At 43.8% G+C, this 27,253-nt stretch overlaps 1 protein-coding gene across 1 annotated transcript in view; it reads left to right on the forward strand.

Annotated features, from left to right (window-relative positions):
- The window catches only part of LOC124775166 (secretin receptor-like), a 191,198-nt gene that overhangs the window by 58,579 nt on the left and 105,366 nt on the right, over positions 1-27,253 (forward strand). Inside the window, exon 4 of the mRNA XM_047250006.1 lies at positions 4,480-4,611. Coding sequence (XP_047105962.1) covers positions 4,480-4,611 — 132 coding nt within the window. The remainder of the gene's footprint in view (positions 1-4,479; positions 4,612-27,253) is intronic.

Here is a 27,253-nt window from a genome sequence, read left to right on the forward strand (position 1 = left end):
GAATACAGCACATCACCCGGTCCCTGATTGGAGAAAATCCCTGACCCAGCCTGGAATCGAATCCGGGCCCGTAGGACGGCAATCCGTCGCGCTGACCACTCAGCTATCGAGGAGGACAATAATCCCTTATAACAAACTATGACTGCAGTTAGAGGCGTTAGCCGTAGCTTAAATTTGGCTTCAGTTCAAGTTGGGGACCCATTTAAAACTAAACTGGCATTAGCCATAACTTAAAATTAGACGTGCTATAATACTAACCTGCGCCTTTTTATTTATTGTTCAGCTAATTCAGTCTATATAAGATGTAGCCTCTTTACGTTATTAAATACATTTTTAAGAGGTGTTTCCATGCATCTCTATCCTCTGCTGTCTTCTGCCAGTTGAAGCCCGCAACCTTCCAGAGTTCCTAATCCCAGCGATCAGGTGGTCTCCCTGGTGGTCTTCGTTTTTCTCTGGGACTCCACTCTAAAACTGATTTTGTCCATCTTCCATCCTTCGTTCGTGCAATATGTCCTGCCCACTGCCATTTTAGAGTCTTAACGCGTTCTATAATATCTTTTACTTCTGTTATTACTCGAATGTCTTCACTTTTCTGTCGATCTTTCTTAGTGAGACCTAACATTGACCTTTCCATAGCTCTCCGAGCAGTTCTAAGTTTCCTTTTGAAAAATTCATTTAAAGTCCTAGTTTCACACCTGTACGTTAAAACCGGTAGTACACACTGATCAAAAACTGTCTTCTGTAAGTAGACTGGCATGTTATATTTGAAAACTGTTGCATTTCTTCCGTAATCCCTCCAACCCAGTTTAATTCGACGAAAAATTTCAGGTTTCAGATCCCCTTTTGTGTCAATTAATTGCCCCAGATAAACGTATTCTGTAACATTGTTTAGGATGTTGCTGTTCAGTGTTACTTGTCCTGCAGCTACCCACTTTTCATGAATAAGCTTTGTTTTGGAGTGATTTATTTTAAGTCCAACTTCCTGACAGCGATCTGTTAAGTCTTTTATAGAGGACTGCATTTCCATCTTACTGCGCCTTAGGGTACTCGATCACCACTAAGTGAGAACCATTTATGACGTAGGACGTTACAAAGCAAACGTAAGGACCGCCACTGAGATAAGTGGACGACGACAGCAACAAACACTCGTATGTTGTTCCTTCAGTAGTACTCGAGTTCAACTAAGTAACTAAGGAGACGCCCATAACAGACCACTTAGATAACAATATAACATGCCCATATAACGAACCACATGCCCTCGCATTTTTAAAGGCACTTAAAATTCACGACCGCAATTCTGGGTCCACACATAAACTATAGACAAATCATCCCCAGATTATAATTGGAACACACGAAAACAATGCAAGGAAACACGGGAGAGACACCATTAAATTCATCAATGTACGTGCAGTCAGGAAGAACAATACAACAGCGAATTAAATACTAGCAGAAAATATCATACAACAAGATGATAGAAAATTAAAATACAATGATGAGCCGAAAAATTATGACCACCTGCTTAATAGTTTGTTTCTGCATCTTTGGAACGAAATACATCACTGATTCTGCGTATCAGGGATCCCAAAGTTTGTTGGTAATTTTGTGGGGGAGCGTGACATTACATTCTACACACAAGTCATGTAACTCGTGTAAATATCGGGCCGCCGATTTGCATACACGGTGATGGCTCCCGATAACGACCCGAATGTATTCCACAGGATTTACGTCAAGCGAATTCTGCCGACACATCAACGTGAGTTCACTGCAATGCTCCTCCAACGACTGTAGTACAGTTCTACCTCAGAGAAAACGACAATTATACTGTTGAAGGGTGACATGGCCGTCAGGGAAGACATCAAGCATGAAAGGTTACAGGTGGTTCTCAGCTATCAGCGTGACTTCGATTACCACCACAGGTACCATGTAAGCGCAAGAGAATGTCTCCCATAGCGTAATACTGCTCCCAGCAGCCTGTGTCGGTGGCGCGCTGCATATTTCGAACCGCGTTTGCGCAGACGACCACCCGAAGAGCCGTATATAGACGGTCGAGTCCCAGTGGTCCAGTGCTCATTGCAGTCGTAATTGACGATGTCGTTGGGTCAACAGTGAACATAAACGGGAGGTCTGCTCCAGAGCTCCATGTTAAACAATGTACGATGAGTGGTGTGATACGAAACGTGCGTGCACGAGGAATTGTGCTCATTCGGCAGAGGTGGCGTTACGGGCACGTGACGCGGTAACAAAAGAGTGTAAGAGGAGCAGTCACGGACTGGGGATAGCCCTAGCGAATAATTTTTTCATAATGAGGGGCCACAGTCATAATATATTTCTTTAAAGTCAGTACCGCCATTAGACTGTTGATTTACAGTGCTACATATTGTAACCTCCCCCTCACTTATCGAAATTAATGACAGTGAAAAATTAAACCGCGTGTACCTAATGGAAATTTGGGAAAAGCAATCGTCACCGAAGTTAATCTGTCGGTAAAGAGGGAGGAAAGGGTTACATCTAAATGAAAGGAAAAATGCAAATGAAACTGGTGGAAATTAATTATGAAAAGGGGTAAATTTAATAAAGAAAGTAAATGTGCGGTCGTTACATTAACAATTAATTGGCGCTAATTAGATATTTGAGATTTGGGGGAAATTACGGTCGCCAGTCCTAAGGACAATTACTATAGTAACTGAAAAAGAAAGGTTATTACACATATAATTAGCACTAGAAGCGTGGCAACTGAAGGTTGATACGTGTAGTGTGAAAACTGAAAGTTTGTCAGAAGTAATAAATTTCGCTACACTCTGACTTAATTTAGCAAAAGAATTAATAAAACCGGAAAACCGAAAGTTAATTTAGTGACTAAAGTTAATAGTGAGCTTTCTTTCTGAAGCACATCGAAATTCAGTAAGATACGGTTAGTCTTGGACTACCTCAACAATCATTTCAAAAGCTACTTGAATCTACGCAATTTAGAAATAAGAGATTTAACTTTGAACTTGAATTAAATGATTCTGAACAATTAACAATAGTAAAATTTAGTACGTACCAAGCTGAGCTGCAGTCACAGGTAAGCTAAAATACGGTAACAAAACTCGCACTCTTAATTTGTGCTTGTGTAATCTAAATATTGTAGCCAGCTATGAATACCTTAACTGAACTTTGAAATTAAAGCAGTGAAATCGAATGATGCTGGCGTTTGAATTTCAACGACACTCGGGTTCATTCCTTCTTGGTAATGCAATTGGGACAATGAGCAACAAAGGTTCATGCTACGTTGCTGTAATTTTGTGATTTGAATAGTTTGAAAAGCTGAGGTCTGCCATACAGTTCTAAAACTTTACGTGCTTCTAGTCTTCCTTGTTCGATGATTGAAGGTTTGAAGCCGTCGATCGAGGAGGTGGCGACAGTCACTCATTGTCGGCCGTCGCTGTTGCAGAAGCTGGATGTTGGCGTGCTTCTTCTCGACACGGTCACCAGGCGAAACGGGCTCTTGATGTTCGCCAGCTAATGCTTCCCGTCCGCGACACCGTATCAGAAACTATCATAGCAAGTCGAGCGCAATTACATGCTGTCCAACCCCGAAAGCGCGGCAACTCGCGGGAGCGTCACACCTGCTCCACCGCACTACCCCAGCCAGACTCCCTCTGCTCTGCCCGCGCTCCACGCGACAGAGTTAACACTACCAAAGATCCTAAACACTTTGGTTCTCCACACGACCTATCGATGTATTCGTTCGATAGCATAGTTTTCCCTAGGCCAGACCCAGCGTATAAATACAAATAATATTCACAAAACAAACCAACATAAATGCATACATATATATATACAAACAGTAAAACAATTACAATATACAAAGGTACAGAAATGTTATATCTTCAGGTAACAAAATAAGGAAAAAAATTTGCAGTGCAATAGATGGAAATAGGAGGATATGCATTTCCGGCGTTACAATATACACTTACACAATCATGATTTTGGCTTCAAAGTGGCATTATCAAGTGTTTTAAGTGTTATACATTGCCTAAGATGGCATACTGTCGTATTAAATTGCACTATTAGACACATTGTCTAAGAGTCTATATTTCTGGCAAAGCCTACTGCTTTGTTTCATCACTGAGTATACCATCTTGAGTATACCATGTTGAGTCGAGATGGTGTACTCAATGGCGCAGTGGTTGACACAGTGGACTCGTATTCGGGAGGACGACGGTTCAATCCCGCGTCAGGCCATCCTGATTCAGGTTTCCCGTGATTTCCGTAAATCACGTCAGGCAAATGCCAGGATGATTCCTTTGAAAGGACACTGCCGACTTCCTTCCCCATCTTTCCCTAATCCGATGAGACCGATGACCTCGCAGTTTGGTCTCCTCCCCCAAATCAACCCCCAGCCTCATCCGATGGGACTGATGACCTCACTGTTTGAGCCCCTCCCCCGAATGAACCATCCTTCACTGCTAAATCACATCAACACTTTGTTCGCAGGAGTACGCCAGTAAGCTGTGTACCTGGTCAGGTTCGTGGTACCGCAACGAGCAGAACGCCACGTGGGCCAACTACACGCTGTGTGGTGCAGTCACCAGCGACCAGCCGCCAGAGGATGCGTCCCTGTACGAGGTACCTAGTTCCCGCTCTCTCTCTTCCTTAGATGTTTAGCACAAAACACACAATGGTGTATCAGCTGTGCACGTGGTCCTTTGTTCTAAACAGCGTGCGGCAGAGTAAACGCACACTGTGTGATCAAGAGTATTCGGACACCCCTAAAAACGTACGATTTTCGTATTAGGTGCATTTTGCTGCCACCTACTGCCAGGTACTCCACATCAGTGACCTCAGTAGTTATTAGAAATCGTGAGAGAGCAGAATGGGGCGCTCCGCAGAACACACGGACTTCAAATGTGGTCAGGTGATTGGGTGTCACTTGTGTCATACGTCTGTACACGAGATTTCCACACACCTAAACATCCCTAGGTCCACTGCTTCCGATGTGATAGAGAAGTGGAAACGTCTGTTGACTGACAGAGGCCGCCGAGGGTCTAATGTGTAACAGGCAGGCCGGCCGGGGCGGCCGAGCGGTCCTAGGCGCTACAGTCTGGAACCGCGCGACCGCTACGGTCGCAGGTTCGAGTCCTGCCTCGGGCATGGATGTGTGTGATGTCCTTGGGTTGGTTAGGTTTAAGTAGTTCTAAGTTCTCGGGGACTGATGACCTTAGAAGTTAAGTCCCATAGTGCTCAGAGCCATATATAACAGGCAGACATCAATCCAGACCTTCACACAGGAATTCCAAACTGCATCAAAAACGTTGTGTGGAGTGACAATCACGGTATACAATGTGGCGATCCGACAGCAGGTCGTGGGTATGGCGAATGCCCGGGGAATGTCATCTGCCAACAGTAAAATTCGGAGGCGGTCGTGTTAAGGTGTGGTCGTGTTTTTCATGGAGGGGGCTTGCTACACTTATTGTTTTGCGCGGCACTATGACAGCGTAAGCCTACATTGATGTTTTAAGCACCCTCTTGCTTCCCACTGTTGAAGAGCAATTCGTGGATGCCGATTGCATCTTTCAAGATTATCGAGCACCTGTTCATAATGCACGGCCTGTGGTGGCTCGACAATAGCATCCCTGTAATGGACTGGCCTGCACAGTCTTGACATAAATCCTATAGAACACCTTTGGGATGTTTTGGAACGCCAACTTCGTGCCAGGCCTCAGCCACCGACATCGATACCTCTCCTCAGTGCAGCACTCCATGAAGAATGGTCAGCCATTCCGGAAGAAACCTTCCAGCACCTGATTGAACGTATGGCTGCCAGAGTGGAAGCTGTCATCAAGTTTAAGGGTGGGCCAACACCATATTGAATTACCGATGAAGGGCGCCACAAACTTGTAAGTCATTTTCAGCGAGGTGTCCAGATACTTTTAATCAAATAGTGTATGGTGGTTCTATGTAGAAAACTGTCACTATACAGATAGGATTGATGCCAACTTAGTGAATGTAATTACAACTGGCCGTTGAATGTTCTGCAACGTCCACTTATAGGCTGATCAGTGTAAATAGGTGTGGATGCATACCGCAGGATATTTGACTGCATTGACAAATAGCGAGAAATGTGATATAGGAATAAATAATTTAAACTCCTTCGTCTGTTTGCATTCCACATGCATCTACAATACCGAGAGTCGAAGTTCTAAGAAAATGAGATGAGTTACATGTTGATGGATTAGAAATGTTTGATACTTACATTCTATATTTTATTAAAATAATTAGGTTTACACCCACATCAGAACCTTCCTGAAGGAGATATCAAACAGCCTACAAAGGTAGTCGAAACGGTACTCTAAATTTGTTATGAAAATAGAGTTCTCATTAGAGTAGTTGTCGTTTTCAGTACGAACTTTGATATAATTCTCCAACATAGTCCGTCCTGTGCAAGCTTCATCCATCATCTATGCAGAAGTATTGCAACCTATGGTCTGGGTTGCGATTTCCAGGGGGTGTTTTCCAATCGATCAACGCTCGTCCACATGCCGCTGTTTTAACCCACCATGCTATACATATTATCGATCAGCAGGTCTATCTCCAATCGAACACATAGAAGACATCATCCGACTACAATTCCAGTGTATTCCACGACCAGCCTTAACCGTCCCTGTTTTCACCGACCAAGTGCAACAGGCATGCAAAGCTATCCGACAAACTGAAACCGGCACCTGTACAACACAACGCATGCACGTTTGCACGATTGCATGCAACGTTCTGACGGTGCCAGCATTTCACAATTGCAATGGCTTATCCTACAATGTTAATCACTTACAGGGTGACAATTATTGAACTATATGCAATAAAATGGTCAGAACTTTTGACAATCATCATTTTATTACGACAGCTTACCAGTCGCGTCGGACTCTTAACGTGGGTAACTTGCCATATTCTGGGACTCCGTAACTGTCCATCTACATTATGAAAATGTAACCATTGTGAAGCTGAAGTTCGATATACGAGGCGTATTTTTCTTAAGTAAGTGTAGTGTCGGTAGCTGGACCGACACCGTGATGTGGATTGCTGAAAAAGAAAGCTTGACTACGCGGTAGCCGATAGTGCACGGCATACAGCAGACGGGCGTGAAGTCTGGAACATGAGAACTTCTAAATGAATACGAAGAAAAGTATGTAGATGCTTTTTACTTAACTTTTATTGCTTCCTTGGAATACATCTCTCTTGAATACTTGTAAGCTATAGGCACTGATTCAAATGGCTCCTTGCTAGTTCGTAGCCATTAACTTAGCTGATGGCTATTATGTCTCTCGGCTAATGAGAGCGAAAGGCTTCGTACCACTGGGCGATAGCTAGGTTCGCGTACAACTGGGCGGTAGCTTGGTTCTCGTACAACTGGGGGTCGAGTCCACTCTCGTATCACGAGACCTGCCTTGGTGGTGGCGCTAGGTCTGCGATCACAGTGGCGACACGCGGGTCCGACATGTACTACATGGACCGCGGCCGATTTAAACTACCACCTAGCAAGTGTGGTGTCTGGCGGTGACACCACATTCCTCCCCCGCAAATCGGCGAACGGTCGTGAGATAAGGCTTCCGCCCGCCGTGGGGAGGACCACATGTTGACGTATGCGATGAGGTGGGGAGCCTAACAACAGGCGAGGCTGTGCCACCCGCACCCGGCCATCCGGTCCGAGGGGAGCTAGGAAACGCCTGCAAAACTAGTCCAGGGTGCACGTCAACATGCGGTGTATGCGCCCGTAAAGAAACATGAGGGGCCGAAGTGTCGACCTCCATTGCGTCGGGGTAGCCGACGCGCGATGACGTCACGTGGTCCGGAGCGGGCGGGAGTTCCATGGCGGCGGACAGCTGGTCACGGGAAGCGATCGGCGGCGCGTGACCCTGGGAGGCGCCTGGCGGCGGCAACGAAGCGTCGAATGCGGTCGGCGCCGGTGGGAGAACAAGCGGCGGCGGCGGCGGCGGCTGCTGCTGCTGCTGCGGCGGCGGCGGCGGCGCGTCGCCATGGGGCAAAATGGAAGGCATCATCGGTAACACCTGGGGATGAGGCGAGCCAGTAGATGGGTCCCCAGGGCGCTGACCGGACGGCACCGTCGCTGAAAGCAGACGGGGAGCGGCAGAACCCGAGCGACGACAGAGGCGCAGCTGATTGAGATGCCGACGCACCTCACCAGAGGCCCCCAAAACCAAATACATCGCGCGGCCGAGGCAGCGAAGAATGCGCCCTGCGAGCCAACGCCGGGAACCTCGATAGTTGCGATAAAATACAACGTCGCCTGGAGCAAAAGCAGGAGTCTGCCGCTGCGCAGGAACCTGATGCGGCGGATGCAGCAAAGACATCAAGGTGCGATGAGGACGACCGTGGAGCAACTCAGCCGGCGAGCGACCATCTCGGGGCTGAGAGCGATACGAAGACAAAAAGAGCAACAATGCGTCCTCCCGAGAATGCGACTCTTTCAATTTCAACATCTGTGACTTGAAAGTCCGGACCAAACGTTCAGCGGCACCGTTGGACTGAGGCGAAAACGGCGCGGATGTCAGATGTTGAATACCATTGGCCTGGCAGAATGACTGAAATTCAGCGGACATGAATTGTGGGCCATTGTCGGAAACAATAGTCTGCGGAAGACCTTCAATGCAAAAGATAGCAGACAACGCTTGGATGGTGGCGGAGGACGTCGTGGAAGACATCCGGACAACAAAAGGAAAATTACTGAAGGCGTCGACCAGAACCAACCATCGAGCATTCCAGAATGGACCAGCAAAATCAATGTGCAAGCGTTGCCAAGGGGAAGTGGCTTTTGGCCACGCAAAGACTTTCCGCGGCGGTGCGGACTGTTGTTCGGCACACGCCGGGCACGAAGAACACATATTCGTAATCGCAGCATCGATTCCGAACCAAGTACAGTGCTGACGAGCAAGTTGTTTCGTTCGCACTATACCCCAATGTCCTTGGTGAAGAAGCCGTAAAACAGAGGACTGTAACGAACGTGGGACCACGACTCGGGACTGATCATTATCAGAACGCAACAACAAAACACCACGTCGAACAAAAAGTCTCTCCTTGTGAGCAAAAAATCGGCGAACCAACGGATCCTCGATCCGAGACTTTGACAAAGGCCATTGCGTAGCAACAAAACGTAAAACAGTAGCAAGGACAGGGTCAGCAGCTGTGGCTGTAGCGACACGACGAAAATCAATCGGAAACGATTCGACCACTTCATCGGTTTCCGAATCAATGAACATGCAAGCAAGTTCGGAAGAATCGAATGCTTTATCCTCAGCAACAGGCAAACGGGACAACGCATCGGCGTTTCCGTGCTTAGCAGTGGACCGATACAAGATATCGTAGCGGTACTGCGAGAGGAAAATAGACCAGCGAATGAATTTCTGCGCTGTACGTGGAGGTACAGGCTTGGACGGATGAAAAAGCGATGTCAAAGGTTTGTGGTCTGTGATGATGGTAAAGTGACGACCATACAAGAAATCATGGAACTTAGTAACACCAAACACGAGAGCCAAAGCTTCTTTCTCTATCTGTGAATAATTTCTTTGCGCAGACGAGAGCAATTTGGACGCAAAGGCAATAGGGCGATCATGGGAGCCAACTTTGTGCGCAAGCACAGCACCGATCCCGAAATCCGAGGCATCTACCATTAACAAAAGGGGTTTCTGGGGATCGAAAGGCGTAAGGCAAGTATTAGAAAGCAACGCCGATTTCAACTGGCGAAAGGCGCGTTCACATTCCGTCGTCCAGACGAACGGAACACCTTTACGGCGTAAGCGATGAAGCGGAGCTGAAATGGAAGAGGCATTGCGCACATATTTATGGTAATAATTAATTTTACCCAACACACTCTGTAGCTGTTTCAGATTTTGAGGGGACGGCAAGTCTTGTATGGCACGGAGGTGCTCTGGACTCGGATGTATGCCTTGGGCATTAATGACATGTCCCAGGTATGGTAAGTCACGAGCAAAAAACACACATTTGTCCTTCCTCAAGCGAAGACCATTTTGCCGCAAGACCTGAAATAATGTTCGTAAATTCGCAAGATGATCGTCTTCTGTCTGTCCGGAGATCACTATATCGTCCAGATAGTTTGCTGCAGTAGGGACCGACGCACAAATAGTTTGTAAATATTGCTGAAACAAGGCAGGGGCGGATGCACACCCGAATGGCAGTCTTTTGAAGCGGTACAATCCAAGATGCGTGTTAACCACCAATACGCGCTGGGATGCGTCGTCCACCGGTATTTGCAAGTACGCATCGGCTAGGTCCAACTTTGAAAAATATTTTCCCGGGCACAGTTTAGCAAAAAGATCTTCCGGGCGGGGCAAAGGAAAAGTAGCAGTCACTAGCTGTGGATTCACTGTGGCCTTGAAGTCCACGCAAAGTCTCAATTTTCCGGAAGGTTTTGGCAAAATGACTAAGGGTGAGGCCCAGAGAGAAGCTTGCACACTTCAATTACACCCTGTGATTCGAGATCGTGTAACGTTCTTGCGACCTCATCACGCAATGCGTGGGGAACATTGCGCGCCCTGAAAAATTTCGGTTGCGTGTTTACCCGCAGTTCTAAATGTGCTTCATAGTTTGTAGCGCAACCTAAGCCCGGTGCAAAAATGTCTGCAAATTCGTCACACAGCCGAGAAAGACTGTCTGGAGGCACAGTCTGATTCACAGATAGGACCTGATTTACAATAGACATGTTAAACAACTTAAATAAATCTAGACCAAATAAGTTCACTGCAGAAGAAGAACGAAGAACGTAAAATGACACAAGTTTTGCTTGTCCCTTGTATGTTGCAAGAAGGCTGCACTGTCCTAACACAGGAATTTTCTGTCCGGAATATGTAGTTAGCTTAACATTTGCGGAACGCAACGGAGGTTTGCCCAGTTGTTTGTATGTGTCATGATTGAGCAATGAAACTGCAGCTCCGGTATCGAGCTGGAATGGTATCACTTTGCCTTCAAAGTCTAAGTCCACAAAAAGTTTATTGTCCTGCTGACGACAAGAGCGACTGTTGTGTGCAATTGGAACAGACACTGGTACAGAATCACTTGCTAATTGACGTGATTTCCGGCGACGTCGACGCACAGTTTTTGTGGGACGAACACTGTTACTGTTAGAGAAAGTGTCACTGGACGAAGTGGAATTAACGACATGAATGTCCATAGGCGAAGGTCCACGAGCCTGAGCGTCCTTGGTTCGATTCCGGCGCGAAGCAAAGGGCCTGGAATGATTGTGATTGTCTGATCTGAGCTTTTTCTGGCAAACACTTTGAACATGTCCTTTCTTATTGCAGAAAAAGCAAATAGCTTGGCGTGACGGGCAATGTTCACGCGAATGTCTAGTAGCACACCGCGGGCATGATTTCACTGCATTTGTGTGCTGGCGCGGCACACCTGGCTTAGCACGCGGCGGTCGCTGTGCGTCCGTGCGCGAGGCCCGGTTACCGGGCCGCGGAGCGCGTCCAGCGGGCCGGTTAATGTTACACACGGCTGGCGAAGTTTCAAAAGATTCCTGAGCACAGTCCAGTGTGTCCTGTCTATCCAATATGTCTATCACTTGTTGAAGGGAGGGATTAACTAGTTTCAAAATTTGCTCCCGTATGCGAACATCAGAAACGTTCTGTGCAATTGCATCACGCACCATTGTATCTGAATAAGAAAGACCACAGTCACATTCAAAGGCACAGTCCCTAGTAAGTCCTTGCAATGTTGCTACCCACTCCCTATTAGTTTGACCGGCCGTACGTTTTGTACGAAAAAACGTATACCGTTTTGCAACCACATTAACTGTTTCTTTGAAATAGGCATCTAATGCAGACAAAATTTCCTCGTATGACAGAGTTGCTACGTCGCGTCGGGGAAACAATTTCACTATCACACGGTATGTGGACACACCGACACAAGAAAGCAAAAACGGCTGCCGCTCATTACCTTGAATTCTGTAGGCAGCCATGTGAAAGGCGAACTGACGAGACCACTCTTGCCAGGTCTCATCGGCTGCCACGTATGGTCGAAAGGGAGGTGCAACAGCGTTCAGTGGCAGCGGTAGCGAAGAAGCGGCGGCGGCCGCATCGGTGTGCAGCGCACGTTGACCCTGGACGAGCTGTCCAAGGGCATCCAGTAACGCCTGCGTCTGCTGATTCTGCAAGCGATAAAATTCGGACAGTACATCTGGAGATTGTGGCGAAGCCATGACAAAGAAATGTAAGCAATCAGAAATAAATGTAAGCAATCAGAAAAAGGTCCTTTTCCCTCGTCGCCAATCTGTAGTGACGTAACAAGACTGTTACGCCACACGGTAGTAGCCAAAAGAAAGGCACGCTAGACTAATGCACGGCATACAGCAGACGGGCGTGAAGTCTGGAACATGAGAACTTCTAAATGAATACGAAGAAAAGTATGTAGATGCTTTTTACTTAACTTTTATTGCTTCCTTGGAATACATCTCTCTTGAATACTTGTAAGCTATAGGCACTGATTCAAATGGCTCCTTGCTAGTTCGTAGCCATTAACTTAGCTGATGGCTATTATGTCTCTCGGCTAATGAGAGCGAAAGGCTTCGTACCACTGGGCGATAGCTAGGTTCGCGTACAACTGGGCGGTAGCTTGGTTCTCGTACAACTGGGGGTCGAGTCCACTCTCGTATCACGAGACCTGCCTTGGTGGTGGCGCTAGGTCTGCGATCACAGTGGCGACACGCGGGTCCGACATGTACTACATGGACCGCGGCCGATTTAAACTACCACCTAGCAAGTGTGGTGTCTGGCGGTGACACCACAGTAAGTATCGTTTTTAAATTTAAAAAAAAGACGTGCTAAGATATCTCAATAATTTTATTTTTATATGAAAGCCTGTACCGTAATCTACGCACTGACGCAATTACAGTCTGATTCTTGCTTGTTTGCGTTGTGTACTGAGTGTTTAAGATGCTTCGATAATCGTGAGTCCCAACGACTGCGAAGTACGGGCTGTTATAAGATTTCTTAGTGCTAAAGGCCTAAAAGCGATCCATATTCATCGTGAGATCTGTGCAGTTTACGGAGAAAACATGAGTGATGGAATGGTAAGAAAGTGGGTGAGAGCATTTAAAGATGGCCGCACAAATGTGCATGATGAACAACGGAGTGGGCGTCCTTCGGTCGTTAATGAAAGTTTGTGCAGGAAGTGGACAATAAGGTGAGAGAAAACAGACGCTTTACGATTTCCTCCTTACGGGATGACTTTCCTAATGTTTCTCGTAGTGTTTTGTATGGCATTTTGACCGAGCACTTGAATTACCGAAAATTGTGCGCACGTTGGGTAATGAAAATGTTGACGAATGTGCACAAAACCAAACGTTTAGACAGTGCATTGGCTTTCCTTGAGCGGTACCACAAGGAAGGTGATGACTACTTAAGCCAAATTGTTACAGGCGATGAAACATGGGTGTCGTACGTCACACCAGAATCAAAGCAACAGTCCATGGAAGTTGAGCAAGGGCATCGTTTTGCTGCAAGACAATGCCCGTCCGCATGTGGCGAATTAGACCAAAGATCTCATCACATCTTTTCGATGGGAAACTCTAGATCATCCAGCGTACAGCCCTGATCTTGCGCCCAGTGACTACCATCTGTTCCTGCACATGCAGAAACACCTGGGCCGTCAGCGTCTTCAAGGCGATGACGAAGTCAATACAGTGGTGATGCAATGGTTAACAAGTCAGGTGGCAGACTTCAATGAGGTGGGTATTCCAAAACTGGTACAACACTATGACAAGTGCCTCAATATCGACGGAAATTATGTAGAAAAGCAGATTAAGGTACAGGCTTTCATGTAAAAATAAAATTGTTGACATATCTTAGCACGTCCTTTTTTTAATTTCAAAACTGTATTTACTTAAAAAACACGCCTCATATACTGACGTGAAACCCGTATCTGCGAATAAAATGATCTTTGTATAGCTACGCAGCATTGGATGCATCTCATCATTCTTGACGTTTTTATTCTTATAATTTTTATGATGATTTAAATGGTTATTGAGCTGTGCCAGCTCGTTCGTGGTTGAATTGTCCGTTTTATCATTCCGAACCGGCGGCTTCGAGTTGAGTTTCGTAGAGGGCGCTGGCGGGTTAGGAGGCGCTGCGACGGCCTGGTGGTCTGAGGAGGGGCGGAAGCGGTAGTAGAGTGCCGGGAACGCCGGCGTTTCGACGGAAGCCGTCTGAGGTCCGGGCGGGAAGTGGAGACGTGATCCCGATGCGTCTTGCAGTGAATTTTCCACCATTACCGGGCGCGCGGGTTGGTGCGTATGCCCTTGAGCTTACGATTTTCTCATAGCGACTGAGTTAGTGGGTTTGCCTGGCGGTTATATCTCTGCCGGCGTCAAACATTTAAGCATGCGAATGTGAGACTTTAGTAGTGTCAGACCGACTCAGATTATTTTTTGGAACCAATGGTTTCGTGGAAGTGTCTTCTGATATCATCTAGTTGTGGAAACTGCCTCATTCGGTGTGTAGGCTTATCGTATTCCCTGCCCTCTTGCCATACAAACTTTGTGCTTTGGCGCTCATGGATGAAGTTGTTGGTTAATTTCTCCCCATATTTCGGCCTTTTCTCAGGAGCTTTCATGGAATTTTCATGAACCTGTGTTTTCCCTGCTGTTTTCTTTGATCACTGTTACAGACTGTAATGCGCTTTGCAGCTGTTGTGAGTGCGTGAGTGTGGTACCGGCAAATAGAAGCCTTAAACGTAGACTCATTTTTATTGTGTTTCAGTGTCACGAGTGAGGCAGCTAAATTGCTTGTTTTGGTGTTATTGGAGACAACATGGGACACTGATGCGGCGCCCCTCCGCAGAGCTGCTGTTCGGCTCTGAGAGTTATGTATTTTTATATTATAATCTGTATCCACTGTTTTCTTGAGGGTTGTTATTCGGCCGCAGAGTCGGGCTAACTGCAAAAACTCGAGCTCACCTTGAGTAAATTCTAACGGTTACTTGCTTAAAACTGTACACAGTGTAACTTATCAATTACAACTGTTCCTTTATTTGTAATTTAAGACCGGCATGTGCCGTGGCGTTAGAACTGTTCATTTGTTTCCTTAAGTGGCTCTTAATAGAGCCTGGCTGCCTCCAGTAAACGACCACCACGCGGGTTTAATCCAAAAATTAGAAGTGTTGCTCTGCTTATAATTTAAGTGTGGCAAGGTCAAAGGCTTTAGAAGTGTTGACTTATTAGTAGAGCCTGGCTTCTTAACTAAACGACTGAACGGCCACTGCGCTGATTTAACCCAAATATTAGAACTGTTGCTCTAATTGTAATTTAAGTGAGGTATTCCCTGAGTCTTTACGAGACTCTACTTGTTTCTGGCTTGATTCTGTTAGTCGACCCCGACTAAAAGTAATAATTGTTTCCATTTGGTTTTGCTGTAATTTTCTATTCAACCCAACGGGCCCAGTACCGACAGCAGCTATAAAGCTTGGTCTCTCTTTTGAAATTTAATCGGCCACTGTGCTGTACCCTCTGTAATATTGTCATTTAAGGTCTATAGCCAACCTTTCGTCAGGATTTGTGATTTCTCTAACTGTCTCGTTCCATGAAAAAAAAAAAAAAAGAAAAAAGAAAAAGAAAGCCCACTTGGATAAACATTTATGACCTTGAAATCACGTAGAATCCGCCATTATTGCTAGATTAGTGTTAAACCTAAATCAGTTTTTGGGTAAATGTTTAGCGGCCCATGGCGTCGTATGTTTTTTAAAAGTTTGTACATTGCTGTTACCTTTTAAACGATTTTTGCATTTTCCTGTTTAATCGGCCACCGAGTCGAATTTAAGCTTAAATCTCAGTCTATCATTATATTGTAATTTTATGGGGGAACTGTGACTTACTATTGTTTGTAACTGGTCTTAGTAAAAGATTTTATATTTTTTGAGCTGTTATTTTATTTAATTTTTGTAAGGGCCCATGTGGCCGGAAAATTCAGTACTTTAAACGGTGCTAGTACCAATCGGTTTGAGTACGGAATTACCGTATGTAGATAATTGAATGGAATTAAGCCGATACTTACAAGCTGCAGAGGTTATGTCTACCAAAGAATTTGAATAAATTGCACAGAGTCGGCACCGTTTGAGTTTTGAGTGTTTCTTATTGGTATCAACGACGTCTCTTGTGTATTGGTGTCCTCCCCAGACAGTTATTTTGTCTTATTCCCAGTCGGCAGTTGTGCTCATGGGTCAGCACATTTAGGTCCAAATCCTAAAAATTGAAAAATGAGATAAGATGTTGCAGCATTGCTTATATCCGTTACCTATATTATAAGATCTATTATGTACTCCGAAACGTACCAATCCGTTATATATTTCCCCTTAAGACTTGTGGTTCATGGCCAAGAGTACGAAATCGAGTCTTATTTTGTTTCCAAGAAGTAGCAAATCTTGGAAGCCAGTCGCTGCCCTTCTTGATAATGACATCACAAACATGGCCGACATTTATTTAAATGACGTTGTACGTTGTAAGGACGTGTGTAACTTTTTCCTTCACTGTGACTTTTAATTAAATTATGGAGCCTGATGGATGAATACTGTGAATAGCCAATAAAAACTGAAAATACACGGACAAGGGTTTGTAGACTGGAAAAACTGGGAGAAAAGTGTCGCGAAACAAACTAAGCAAGCAAAAATGCTAGTGTTAGGCCTCAAATTAACTGTGAATGACAGCGGCTTCTGCAGTACTGCACGTTTATTAGCAACTGAATTTCAGGAGTTCCATAACAGTTTCTATGAGAATGAAGATTCTGTTTCACAGAAGGAGTTCATTTCGGCATACAGTGATGTAGTTTCACCGGAGACGTGCGGACTCAATCAGGGAAGTGGTAAAGGTGCCAAGAAGACAATGTCTGTAAAATATAAACAAATTCTCAGACTGGGGTGGTATATCTATGTTGAGATACATTTCTAAGTGTATTCAACATAGGTAGAGAATGGTTGAAAATGTTGCAAACGCAAAACATGAGACATGTGTTAATGGTCCAGAGAAGAGAGGTGGGTTAAGATTGACAGTTGAATTGATTAGACTTCAAGAAGTGAGTTCTTCCCACATTCAGTTATTCAAATACAGAGAAAAGCATTAGACGGAGGTGCAGCAGCAGGGACATAATATCTTCCTGTAGACCTGAATATTCGAAAACTGTGAACAACGTGGAACTTCTGAGGTATCTTGTATTACAGGGCAATTTGCTATCTACTCTCATTTAATATTACTTAAACTTTACTACATTGTTGATTATTGTTCATGTCATATATTTCGGTTGAAAACTGAAAAACAATTTTGTAATAAACTTTACAAGAAAGCATACTCTCATATTCATAACCATGCACTCGTATTTCTGTACTGGGAGTTCTTATGATTCATTGCAACATTTAAATAATTTAGTTCATATGTAAATATTTAATCGTCATAACAGTTTATTTTCTTTTACAGATATTTGTTACCAAATTCAACTTAGGTTTGAAAGTACGAAACAGGACAGTTGCAGCTAATGCCTGATATACAGTACGCAATTTGAAACAGCTGAATCTACAGAAGGGAAGAGGGAGATAGTTGTTCAACGCATGATTCGTACATTCAGGGCGAAGGCATTTTTCCAGAATCTCAACCAGCTGCCTGAAAATTCATTGACTGTGAATTTTGATCTGATGCAAAATCAACCTCTGCCTATAACTACAATTGGGCAGGCCCATTAATAAGGGCATCTGTGGTACTACATTCCCGGTATTGCGATTGTGGGAAAAGATAAATCTGTTGATGAGAATACACCACACTTCTAGCTGGAGAAAGTGGGAGGTAGAGGACCTAATGAAATATGTTCTTGTTTGCGTGACTTTTTCTTGTTAATATTCTTTCCTATTTACAATAAGGAGCAAAATGCTGCAGTCAGAGTGTTTTGTGAGAGCTTTTCATCGCAGAACAAAATATAACTTAAACTTTTCGTGTTCTCAGTAGCTGCACATCAAGGCAATTTGCAAGTAGAGTGGTTCTTTCCCGTTAGAGAAAATTCCTAGATGCCTCCAGACAGGGCTTTTGGGCTGGTTGTAAAAGGTAAAAAAGTTGTGTCCTTTTGCCAGAAGTGTACAACATCCTTTTCAAAGGTACTCAAAAATTGCATGTGTTAGGTGCTGATTTTAACTGGGTCAACTGGCAAGATCTGTCTAAAGTCCGTACGCCGTCTTCAAAACACATAAAGAAAATGGAAGTGAAGAGGATTAGTTTCCAGGCTCGAACACATCTCGTTGGTTTACCACCGTTAACCGTTCTATGAGAAATCAGCTCATTGCGAAAAAACTCAAAGAAAAACAGTAAAATATGAGAATATTATGGCAAGGATTCGAAACTTAATTCTAAAAAGCCATGTACAGCCTGCAATAAAGATATGTGGACACGGGATATTCAGCAGAAGATGTGTCCATTTATAAAAAAAGCACTGGTGAATATAACAGTACAGAATCTTCCAGTGAGGTTAGTAACAAATCTGTAGCGAAAGGATGCTCTTTAATTTACGTAGGAACGAAGTCATGCACCACACATCCAGGAAGAGGATACTGTGATCGTGTCAGTGTCTTTACGAATGATAGCTGTTCGTAGTTTACCTCCTTGTGACATGTAGGCTTTGTTTTACAGTAGGTCTTTAATATTGTTGTGGATGGCGATAACAGTACTGCAGAAAGTTTCAGGGAATGCCATTTAGTTCATTGTTCAGGTTGTGTGAAAATGACAATAATGAGTAACATATTTAATGAAATAAAATTGTTCTCATTAATTTTCTCTGTAATATTTCTAAATCTTTCAGTTATTGATAGTTCAAAATAAGTCAGGAAGAGTGTAAACTGCCGTACAAAACACTGCAGATGAAACAAGTAACTACATTTTGTGCTTATAGTGGTATAATTTAAATCCAAAATAACAATTATCAAATTTAACCCAGTTTTCTGCCAAAAGGTACCAGATACATTTGTTTTTACGCAATAACAACTAAACAAATAAAAAACTATCAGCGATACTTGGCGTAATGCGTCTCAATAGCAGAGCTATGAAACGTATTCTGATGCTACACTGGTTGTAAAATGTTTTTTTGTCTCTCCTGTTAAATTAGATTTTATAGCTTTGGTACCTTTTGGAAATGAGCTTCTCAAATCCAGTAGTGTGAGCCAAGTACGGTTAGTCGGTCTTGTCTCTCAGCGACTATATCCCTTTTATGAACTTCAATTTTAAATGTTCTTGTGCTATACAAATTATCTTTGATTTCTGATTTTTTGAGATGGTGTTCATCGTGCACTGTTTGCTGTTCACCACCAGGAGAAGCGCCATGTATCCTCGCTGCGTGTGGGAGCGAAACTGCACCGCTGTTTGGCATTCTGATTACTCAGTTTTCAATACTCGCATGAGAGAATGGTTTCGTTACAAAACCTAAATTAACTAAATTAGACCCTATACTATTCACTTACCTCCTCCGTCTCAAACACGTTGTTCTCCTACCTCATCAGCTAGCCAAGTGATCGCTACTGCCGCTTGAATCTGTCCTCAGTTTCCTGAGAAAGGCTGTAGGAACTGGTCAATCAGGGGATTCTGTTTTCCCCAAGAAGCTATCTTACTTCTTTAATTATTATGGTTTTCAAATGGTTCAAATGGTTCTGGGTACTATGGGACTTAGAACTACTTAAACCTAACTAACCTAAGGACATCACACAACACCCAGTCATCACGAGGCTATGGTTTTCACGATTGAGTGTAGATATTTGCTGTAACTTCAGCATCCAGCTGCATTACATCTTCCATCTATGCCTTTTATCCGTTTAGTTATTCACAGCTTTAGTTTTGGCCACAAAGAAATTAATTGGCATCTGCTGTTTCCCATTTTTTAATAACATTTTTAGTGCCAGGAAATCTAATCCCCATTTCGGTAGAGTTATGAATATGGATACGATGCCGGTCGCACCCCTCATCTTTTGCTTTTTGGTGTGAAAGGCACCGAAAGCCTTCTCCAACCTGACAGGTTAAGGCCCCCAATGCATTGAATACACCTTTATTATCCCGTTATTCCGTGGTAGCCAGAGTACACAATTCTATGTATGAGTGGTGTGTACCTCGTAGCTCGCAAACAGATGTCCTTCGTGATTTCTGTGGATGAATGACTTTTGAGGGTATAAGTGCAACGCAGTGGAATACTGCAACCAGACTGGTTTGTATTTATTTGAAACCGTAATCAACATGTGCCTAAAACCCTATTAAGGGATGCGTCAAAAGCTTATGACCACTAACGCTACCTCTATTTATGAAAAAATACGGATTTGCTAATGAGGTAATGGTGGAAATAAGCGTTAGGGAGTGAATATCTCTTTTTGCTAAATTTATCTTCCTTTACATCATGCACGCATCAAATTGATAATGGTGAGCAGAACTTCAATATGTCTACTGAAATATGTCATTCCATCAAATAAAACATTCAGTATTTGTTTGCTTTATTATTTATGTCTTTTCGGTTCGATAAATAACATATACAAATGTTTATCCTATTTGTTACTGACCTGCATATAATATGGCTAGTATCCAAAAAAGTGGTTTAAGAATTATATGTTGGAGATTAATCTAAATTGTTGCGAAAGAAATTTTGCATCTCGTGAGTGCTCGGAAACTTACAACAGAAGCGCTGTGCAACATCCATTGCTTTAAAAGTGCACTACTGGCCATTAAAATTGCTACACCAACAAGAAATGCAGATTATAAACGGGTATTCATTGGACAAATAAATTATACTAGAACTGATATGTGATTACATTTTCACGGAATTTGAATGCATAGATCCTGAGATATCAATACCCAGAACAACCACCTCTGGCCGTAACAACGGCCTTGATGCGCCTGGGCATTGAGTAAAACAGAGCTTGGATGGCGTGTACAGGTACAGTTGCCCATGCAGCTTCAACAAGATTCCACAGTTCATCAAGAATAGTGACTGGCGTATTGTGACGAGCCAGTTGCTCGGCCACCATTGACCAGACGTTTTCAATTGGTGAGAGATCTGGAGAATGTGCTGGCCAGGGCAGCAGTCGAACATTTTCTGTATCCAGAAAGGCCCGTACAGGACCTGCAACATGCGGTCGTGCATTATCCTGCTGAAATGTAGGGTTTCGCAGGGATCGAATTAAGGGTGGAGCCACGGCTTGTAACACATCTGAAATGTAACGTCCACTGTTCAAAGTGCTGTCAGTGTGAACAAGAGGTGACCGAGAGGTGTAACGAATGGCACCCCATACCATCACGCCGGTTGATACGCCAGTATGGCGATGACGAATACACGCTTCCAATGTGCGCTCACCGCGATGTCGCCAAACACGGATGCGACCATCATGATGCTGTAAACAGAACCTGGATTCATCCGAAAAAATGACGTTTTGTCATTCGTGCACCCAGGTTCGTCGTTGAAAACACCATCGTAGGCGCTCCTGTCTATGATGTAGTATCAAGGGTAACCGCAGCCATGGTCTCCGAGCTGATAGTCCATGCTGCTGCAAACGTCGTCGAACTGTTCGTGCAGTTGGTTGTTGTCTAGCAAACGTCCCCATCTGTTGACTCAGGGATCTAGATGTGGCTGCATGATCCGTTACAGCCATGTGGATAAGATGCCTGTCAAAAAAAAAAAAAAAAAAAAAAAAAAAAAAAAAAAAAAAAAAAAAAAAAAAAAGAAAAATAAAAAAAAAAATGGTTCAAATGGCTCTGAGCACTATGGGACTTAACTGCTAAGGTCATCAGTCCTCTAGAACTTAGAACTACTTAAACCTAACTAACCTAAGGTCATCACACACATCCATGCCCGAGGCAGGATTCGAACCTGCGACCGTAGCGGTCGCATGGTTCCAGACTCCAGCGCCTAGAACCGCTCGGCCACCCCGGCCGGCTAAGATGCCTGTCATCTCGACTGCTAGTGATACGAGGCCATATGGATCCAGCACGGCGTTCCGTATTACCCTCCTGAACCCAGCGAATCCATATTTTGCTAGCAGTCATTGGATCTTTACCAACGCGAGCACTAATGTCGCAATACGATAAACTGCAATCGCGATAGGCTACAATCCGACCTTTATCAAATGGTTCAAATGGCTCTGAGCACTATGGGACTCAACTGCTGAGGTCATTAGTCCCCTAGAACTTAGAACTAGTTAAACCTAACTAACCCATGGACATCACACACATCCATGCCCGATGCAGGACTCGAACCTGCGACCGTAGCGGTCTCGCGGTTCCAGACTGCAGCGCCAGAACCGCGCGGCCACTTCGGCCGGCCGACCTTTATCAAAGCGGAAACGTGATGGCACGAATTTCTCCTCCTCACACGAGGCATCACAACATCGTTGCACCAGGCAACGCCGGTCAACTGCTGTTTGTGTATGAGGAATCGGTTGGAAACTTTCCTCATGTCAGGACGTTGTAGGTGTCGCCACCGGCGCCAACCTTGTGCGATGCTCTGAAAAGCTAATCATTTGCATATCACAGCATCTTCTTCCTGTCGGTTAAATTTCGCGTCTGTAGCACGTCATCTTCGTGGTGTAGCAATTTTAATGACCAGTAGTTTATTTGTTGGGAAAATCAGAACTATGATAGGGACATTTCTTTGCTATTCAGTTTTCGAATTCGTTCACCCCCTGGTATGTGTGGCCGTCGCACAGGTTGATCTGCTGTTAGTGCACGACTTCCCACAGTTTTGATGCTGCTGCCTTGTCTCCGACGCTCGGTCAGAAAGCCGCACAGTCGCGCGCTTCAGTGGATTGTGCTAAGTCCGTAGCGAGCGCCGGCCGCAGCCGTTGCCTGTGGCTAATTGTCTCAAACGCAGCGCATTATACCGAAATCAGCGCCGCAAATTGCGTTATCTCGTCGCTAAAACTCCTCTGCTGCCGCCCGTGCTGCATAGCGTGATGTTTACCAGCACCTGCTGAAATTCACTGCTGCGTGAGGGCACCCGCAAACAGCCTTCACACATTTTCCTGACTGGGGGAAAAGGCTTTGGTTTTTGTGCTTTTGCAATGAATATTGTCTGTTCACAATGGTCTTGGCGATAACTGTACACTACCATGATGTGTTAAAACTGCAGAAATGCGTTGCATCTTTCATTTCTATATTACTAGAGGATATAGATTCCAATTATGTACCCGTGGTCTATGTGCTGTGTACTTGGTGCAGTGGATATAGTTTGCCAGCACGGCAGCTCAGCGTGTTCGGTTAGAGAGTTAACTTGTCTCTGTAATAAAAAACTGAGTGAAAAGATCAACAGCGAACTTCAACGGATTTTGTGTACATAGTTCCGCATTGTCAGCGTGTACACAACTTTCCCACTAGAGCGCGCCCCGCTAAGCACAACAGCGTAGGCGTAGCGCTCGTCCGTCTCCGCACTACGATATGGCGCTGCCTTAGAGACAGACCAAATTCAGCTTCCGCCAATCCGCGTATTAGTATGTAACGCAGCCAATGAGATTGCTGCTAACATAGAACCTTTTCTCCTTGCAGATCACACTCTTGCAGTGATACATGAATGCATGAGGTATCATAATGAGTGTACAGACCTTCGATTAGTCAGTCTGCATTTGTCTGCATTTATCTGCACCTTTCTGTAACAGTCTGCATTTGTCTGTACCAGTCTATAGTCAAGTTTCAGTCTGCACCTAATAAGATTACCATATTCCTGTACATAGCCATGAAGATAAATATATAGACACTTGTCAAGTATCAGAGATATGTGAGAATAAGATTAACATGCCAAGACCAAAGGAACTTCAGATTGTCAACTGTAAATAGTATCCAGAATCAAGTTAAGTAATGTTTATGCTTGTTATTATTTTAATAAATGTGTGTGAAAATTAATCAAGTTCTGTTTAAAATTGGTCACCGTCAATCTGCTACTCTAAGCATGCAAGTGGCATTTCTATCGTCTGACCTGTCGGCAGAAGATAAACACGAGACGTTAAGACCATGAGACATATTGCTGACACTCGCCTACTTCGTTAGAGCGACAAGTCAAATAATCTGATGGTGTGTGTACCGAAGGTTTTACAGTACACACACCACAGATGTCATGTGACGTCCGCTACGACGAAATACAACTGACCATAACGAACAATCAGAAACCTGCCACCGCTTCAATTCAGAAGTCACTATTACACATCAGGGAGCTTCAAACTAAAAGAAATAAAAGAAACAGAGAAGTGTTATCTGAATTTCACTACCTTGTGAGTCACAATAGATCAGTGCTGAGAACAGGTATGACTGATGGTGGCACTACTGAAAATAAACACTTGCGTTCTGTATGAGGAGAATTTCGCGATTTTGAGGAAAGGCTGTGCTGTATTCGTGACACATCAACGTATCCAAAACAAAGCAAGCCAAAAAAGTTGACTGACTATGATGAGGACGAGACGAGATGACACTTCATTTGAGAACAATAGTGGGCGATTTTTCCTGACCCCACAAATAATCCTCTCACAAATGGGACTTGAACCATCTGAGGGAACTATATCCAAGTCGTGGAATCTGATATAAAAACCGAAATCTTTCTCCGGACTCTTGCGGGAGGAAGCTTTGCAAGAAAGTGGTTGATGCGTGGTTGTAGACGGTACCATGAGCTAAAACAGGCAATTTTGAACGAATTATGTTTGAAGAGCGCCGAGGACCAAACGAAACTGAGAATATGAATGACGGAAAAATACAATTACTCAGATTATGGAAATCCGAAATAGTTTTTCATAGAAATGATGAGGAGGAATCAGTATCTCAGGCAGGCAAAATTGGTGAGGATATGCTAACCAAGTTGACATATAGATTATAATGTAAAATCGTCACAGCCAGACGACCTAGGAAAGACATATGAGAATTCCAGTTTACTCTCCAAGTGCTAACTTACGACAGGGAAAGTGAGATGAGAGTACAGATGCAACGACCAAGAAACATACCTCCCTTCAAATCGCACGTCAGAGGATTCGAGAGGATGGCAGTCACATTAGTAACCAATTCGAAGCAATGGCAGGTGGAACTGAAGTCCCAAGTAGAGAGCTTCAAGAAATAATTACAATAATAGGCACAACTTATGACAGTTCTTAGAATCATGTCGGTCCTGTAGAAATCATAGAAATGTGGATACCCAGCCCACAGACTAACGTGCAGAACACGACCAATGCAGTAACCTCCGGCAAGTGAATAGAGATATGTGGACCTGGTAAATAATGAATGGCTGCTCGAATCACTATAAAAAAGATTTGAAAAAATACAAGATTTTTATTAGCAGAAGAGAAAGAAGAAGAGGTCGCTGGCTGTCCGTTACTCAGATTGGTGATTGGTAGTTTTTAGTTGCCCTATCGTTCAGAAGGAAGGGTAGACACCAGGCGTGATGCAGGTAAAATTCTGAAGCTTTAGTGTATAAGCAAGGAAGAGCAGCGAAATGCAAAAGCAAGACTAGAGTTTCACTAAGCTCTGGCAGTATTGTAACATTGTGATAGAAAAGAGTTGTAATAAGTGTGTCGGATTCGTAGAGAATAGGTTTGTAAGTAAACTTAGAACATGTCTGTGGGCTGATTCTCGTTGAATTCGGACTACTTTAAGTTTAGTATCTTTTCAGTGATATTCCCCAAGAATGGAAATTGATGCATGGAGGGATAATCCTCATGGTCGGTGACATAAACTGGGCCGTAACCTGACAGAATTTAAAGCGTGATAAGTGTGTGGAAAGAGATGTTTTAGAGAATTAATACAGAAGTTTCAGGCAGAAGGCTGTAGATGGATAACTGAAGGGCGAGCACTTACAGTTGAGTAAGGCTTTATGGAGAATTTGCAGAGAGGTGATAAGAGGAGAACTTTGAAAAGAAATAATTTTATGGAACTAATCTCGCAGAAGACATGTTGGATATTTGATATAAGGGCAAAAGAGCACAGTTGGGTTACTGATGGAAGCATCCTACACTGTGAGGCATATCTTCTGCATCAGCTGAATTTTGTGAGGCCGACTGTTAAGTGGCTACATTACGTCCCCACCATCTCTTTTGAATAAGTACATGATAGCTGCCACCGGGATGTTTAAAATTGCTGAATGGGAGGCAGTTAACTGAGAAACAGTTGTGTAATGCGTCCTTTTGATGTTTTTGAAAGTAAAAAGAGAGAGAGCCATCGGATCCCTCTAACATACGTAAATTTGCTAGCATTTCTTGTATCTAATGCTTTTCCGTGCCACTAGCCGCTCAGTAGGTAGGGTAATATGTTACATACAGTAAAACCTGTTAATCGTTGATCAAAAGTGCTGCAGTTTGGTGTTACCCATTTTTATCCTTCTTTCATTTAATATATTACCAATATTACAGAAAAGCCTATTCTGTTACAGATTACTGGTAAACTGGCTTAGCCATTTGCTGCTGATCAACTACATGATTCTCTGTTTGCCTTCTGTTCCTAATTTCTCAACTTGTCTTGACACGGAAATACATGATAAGAAACTTCACATAACATGGGGCAGTGCTCAGAGCCATTTGAACCAACCCAATCAAACTGTAACAAACTGCAACATAATTACCATTTCCATATTCTGTTACAGATAAGTATCAACTTTCAGTAGCTGGGGTATTTTAAACATTTTATCATCCACCTGAAGTTAAGACTTCCATATGATACAACACTTCCACTTAAACACAGAAGGCTACTTTGCTGCTAAAAATCACTTGGAGAAGGGAAAATTACAAACAAGTGGAGAATCGTCCCTCTAATACTCCAGCGATCAGCAGGAGAAATGTACTGTCAGATGCTACCATCGACTGGAAGGAATTTGCATTGCTACCACTGTTTAATTAGTATCCGCATGTAAAAAGCTGCCCTGTATAATAACTTGCCCTGGTCTCGCCTGGAATGTATAATGTCCTAACACAGCTTAGAGATATTCCCGAAGTTAGTGCCACATTTAATGATTCATTCTGTTAAGAACAAATTTATGTGTTTTATCTATCCGAAAATAACGAATCTAGTGACAACGTAATCCGATATTTCGTGAGTTTATATTTTTCTCTCTCCATTATGGAACGGAAATATATACATGCATTTTCTGGAACTCAAATAACGTATAAGAAAGTAACGACGAAAGTGATGGTGTCATCTACTGCAGCCTGGTGGGTCACGCGATACTACCTAATAAGCTAACATGTTCCTTGTGTCTAGGTGATGAATGGAAAAAACTTGAGGTGG

Source organism: Schistocerca piceifrons, chromosome 2 (genome assembly GCF_021461385.2).
Source record: "Schistocerca piceifrons isolate TAMUIC-IGC-003096 chromosome 2, iqSchPice1.1, whole genome shotgun sequence".
Classification (NCBI taxonomy): domain Eukaryota; kingdom Metazoa; phylum Arthropoda; class Insecta; order Orthoptera; family Acrididae; genus Schistocerca; species Schistocerca piceifrons.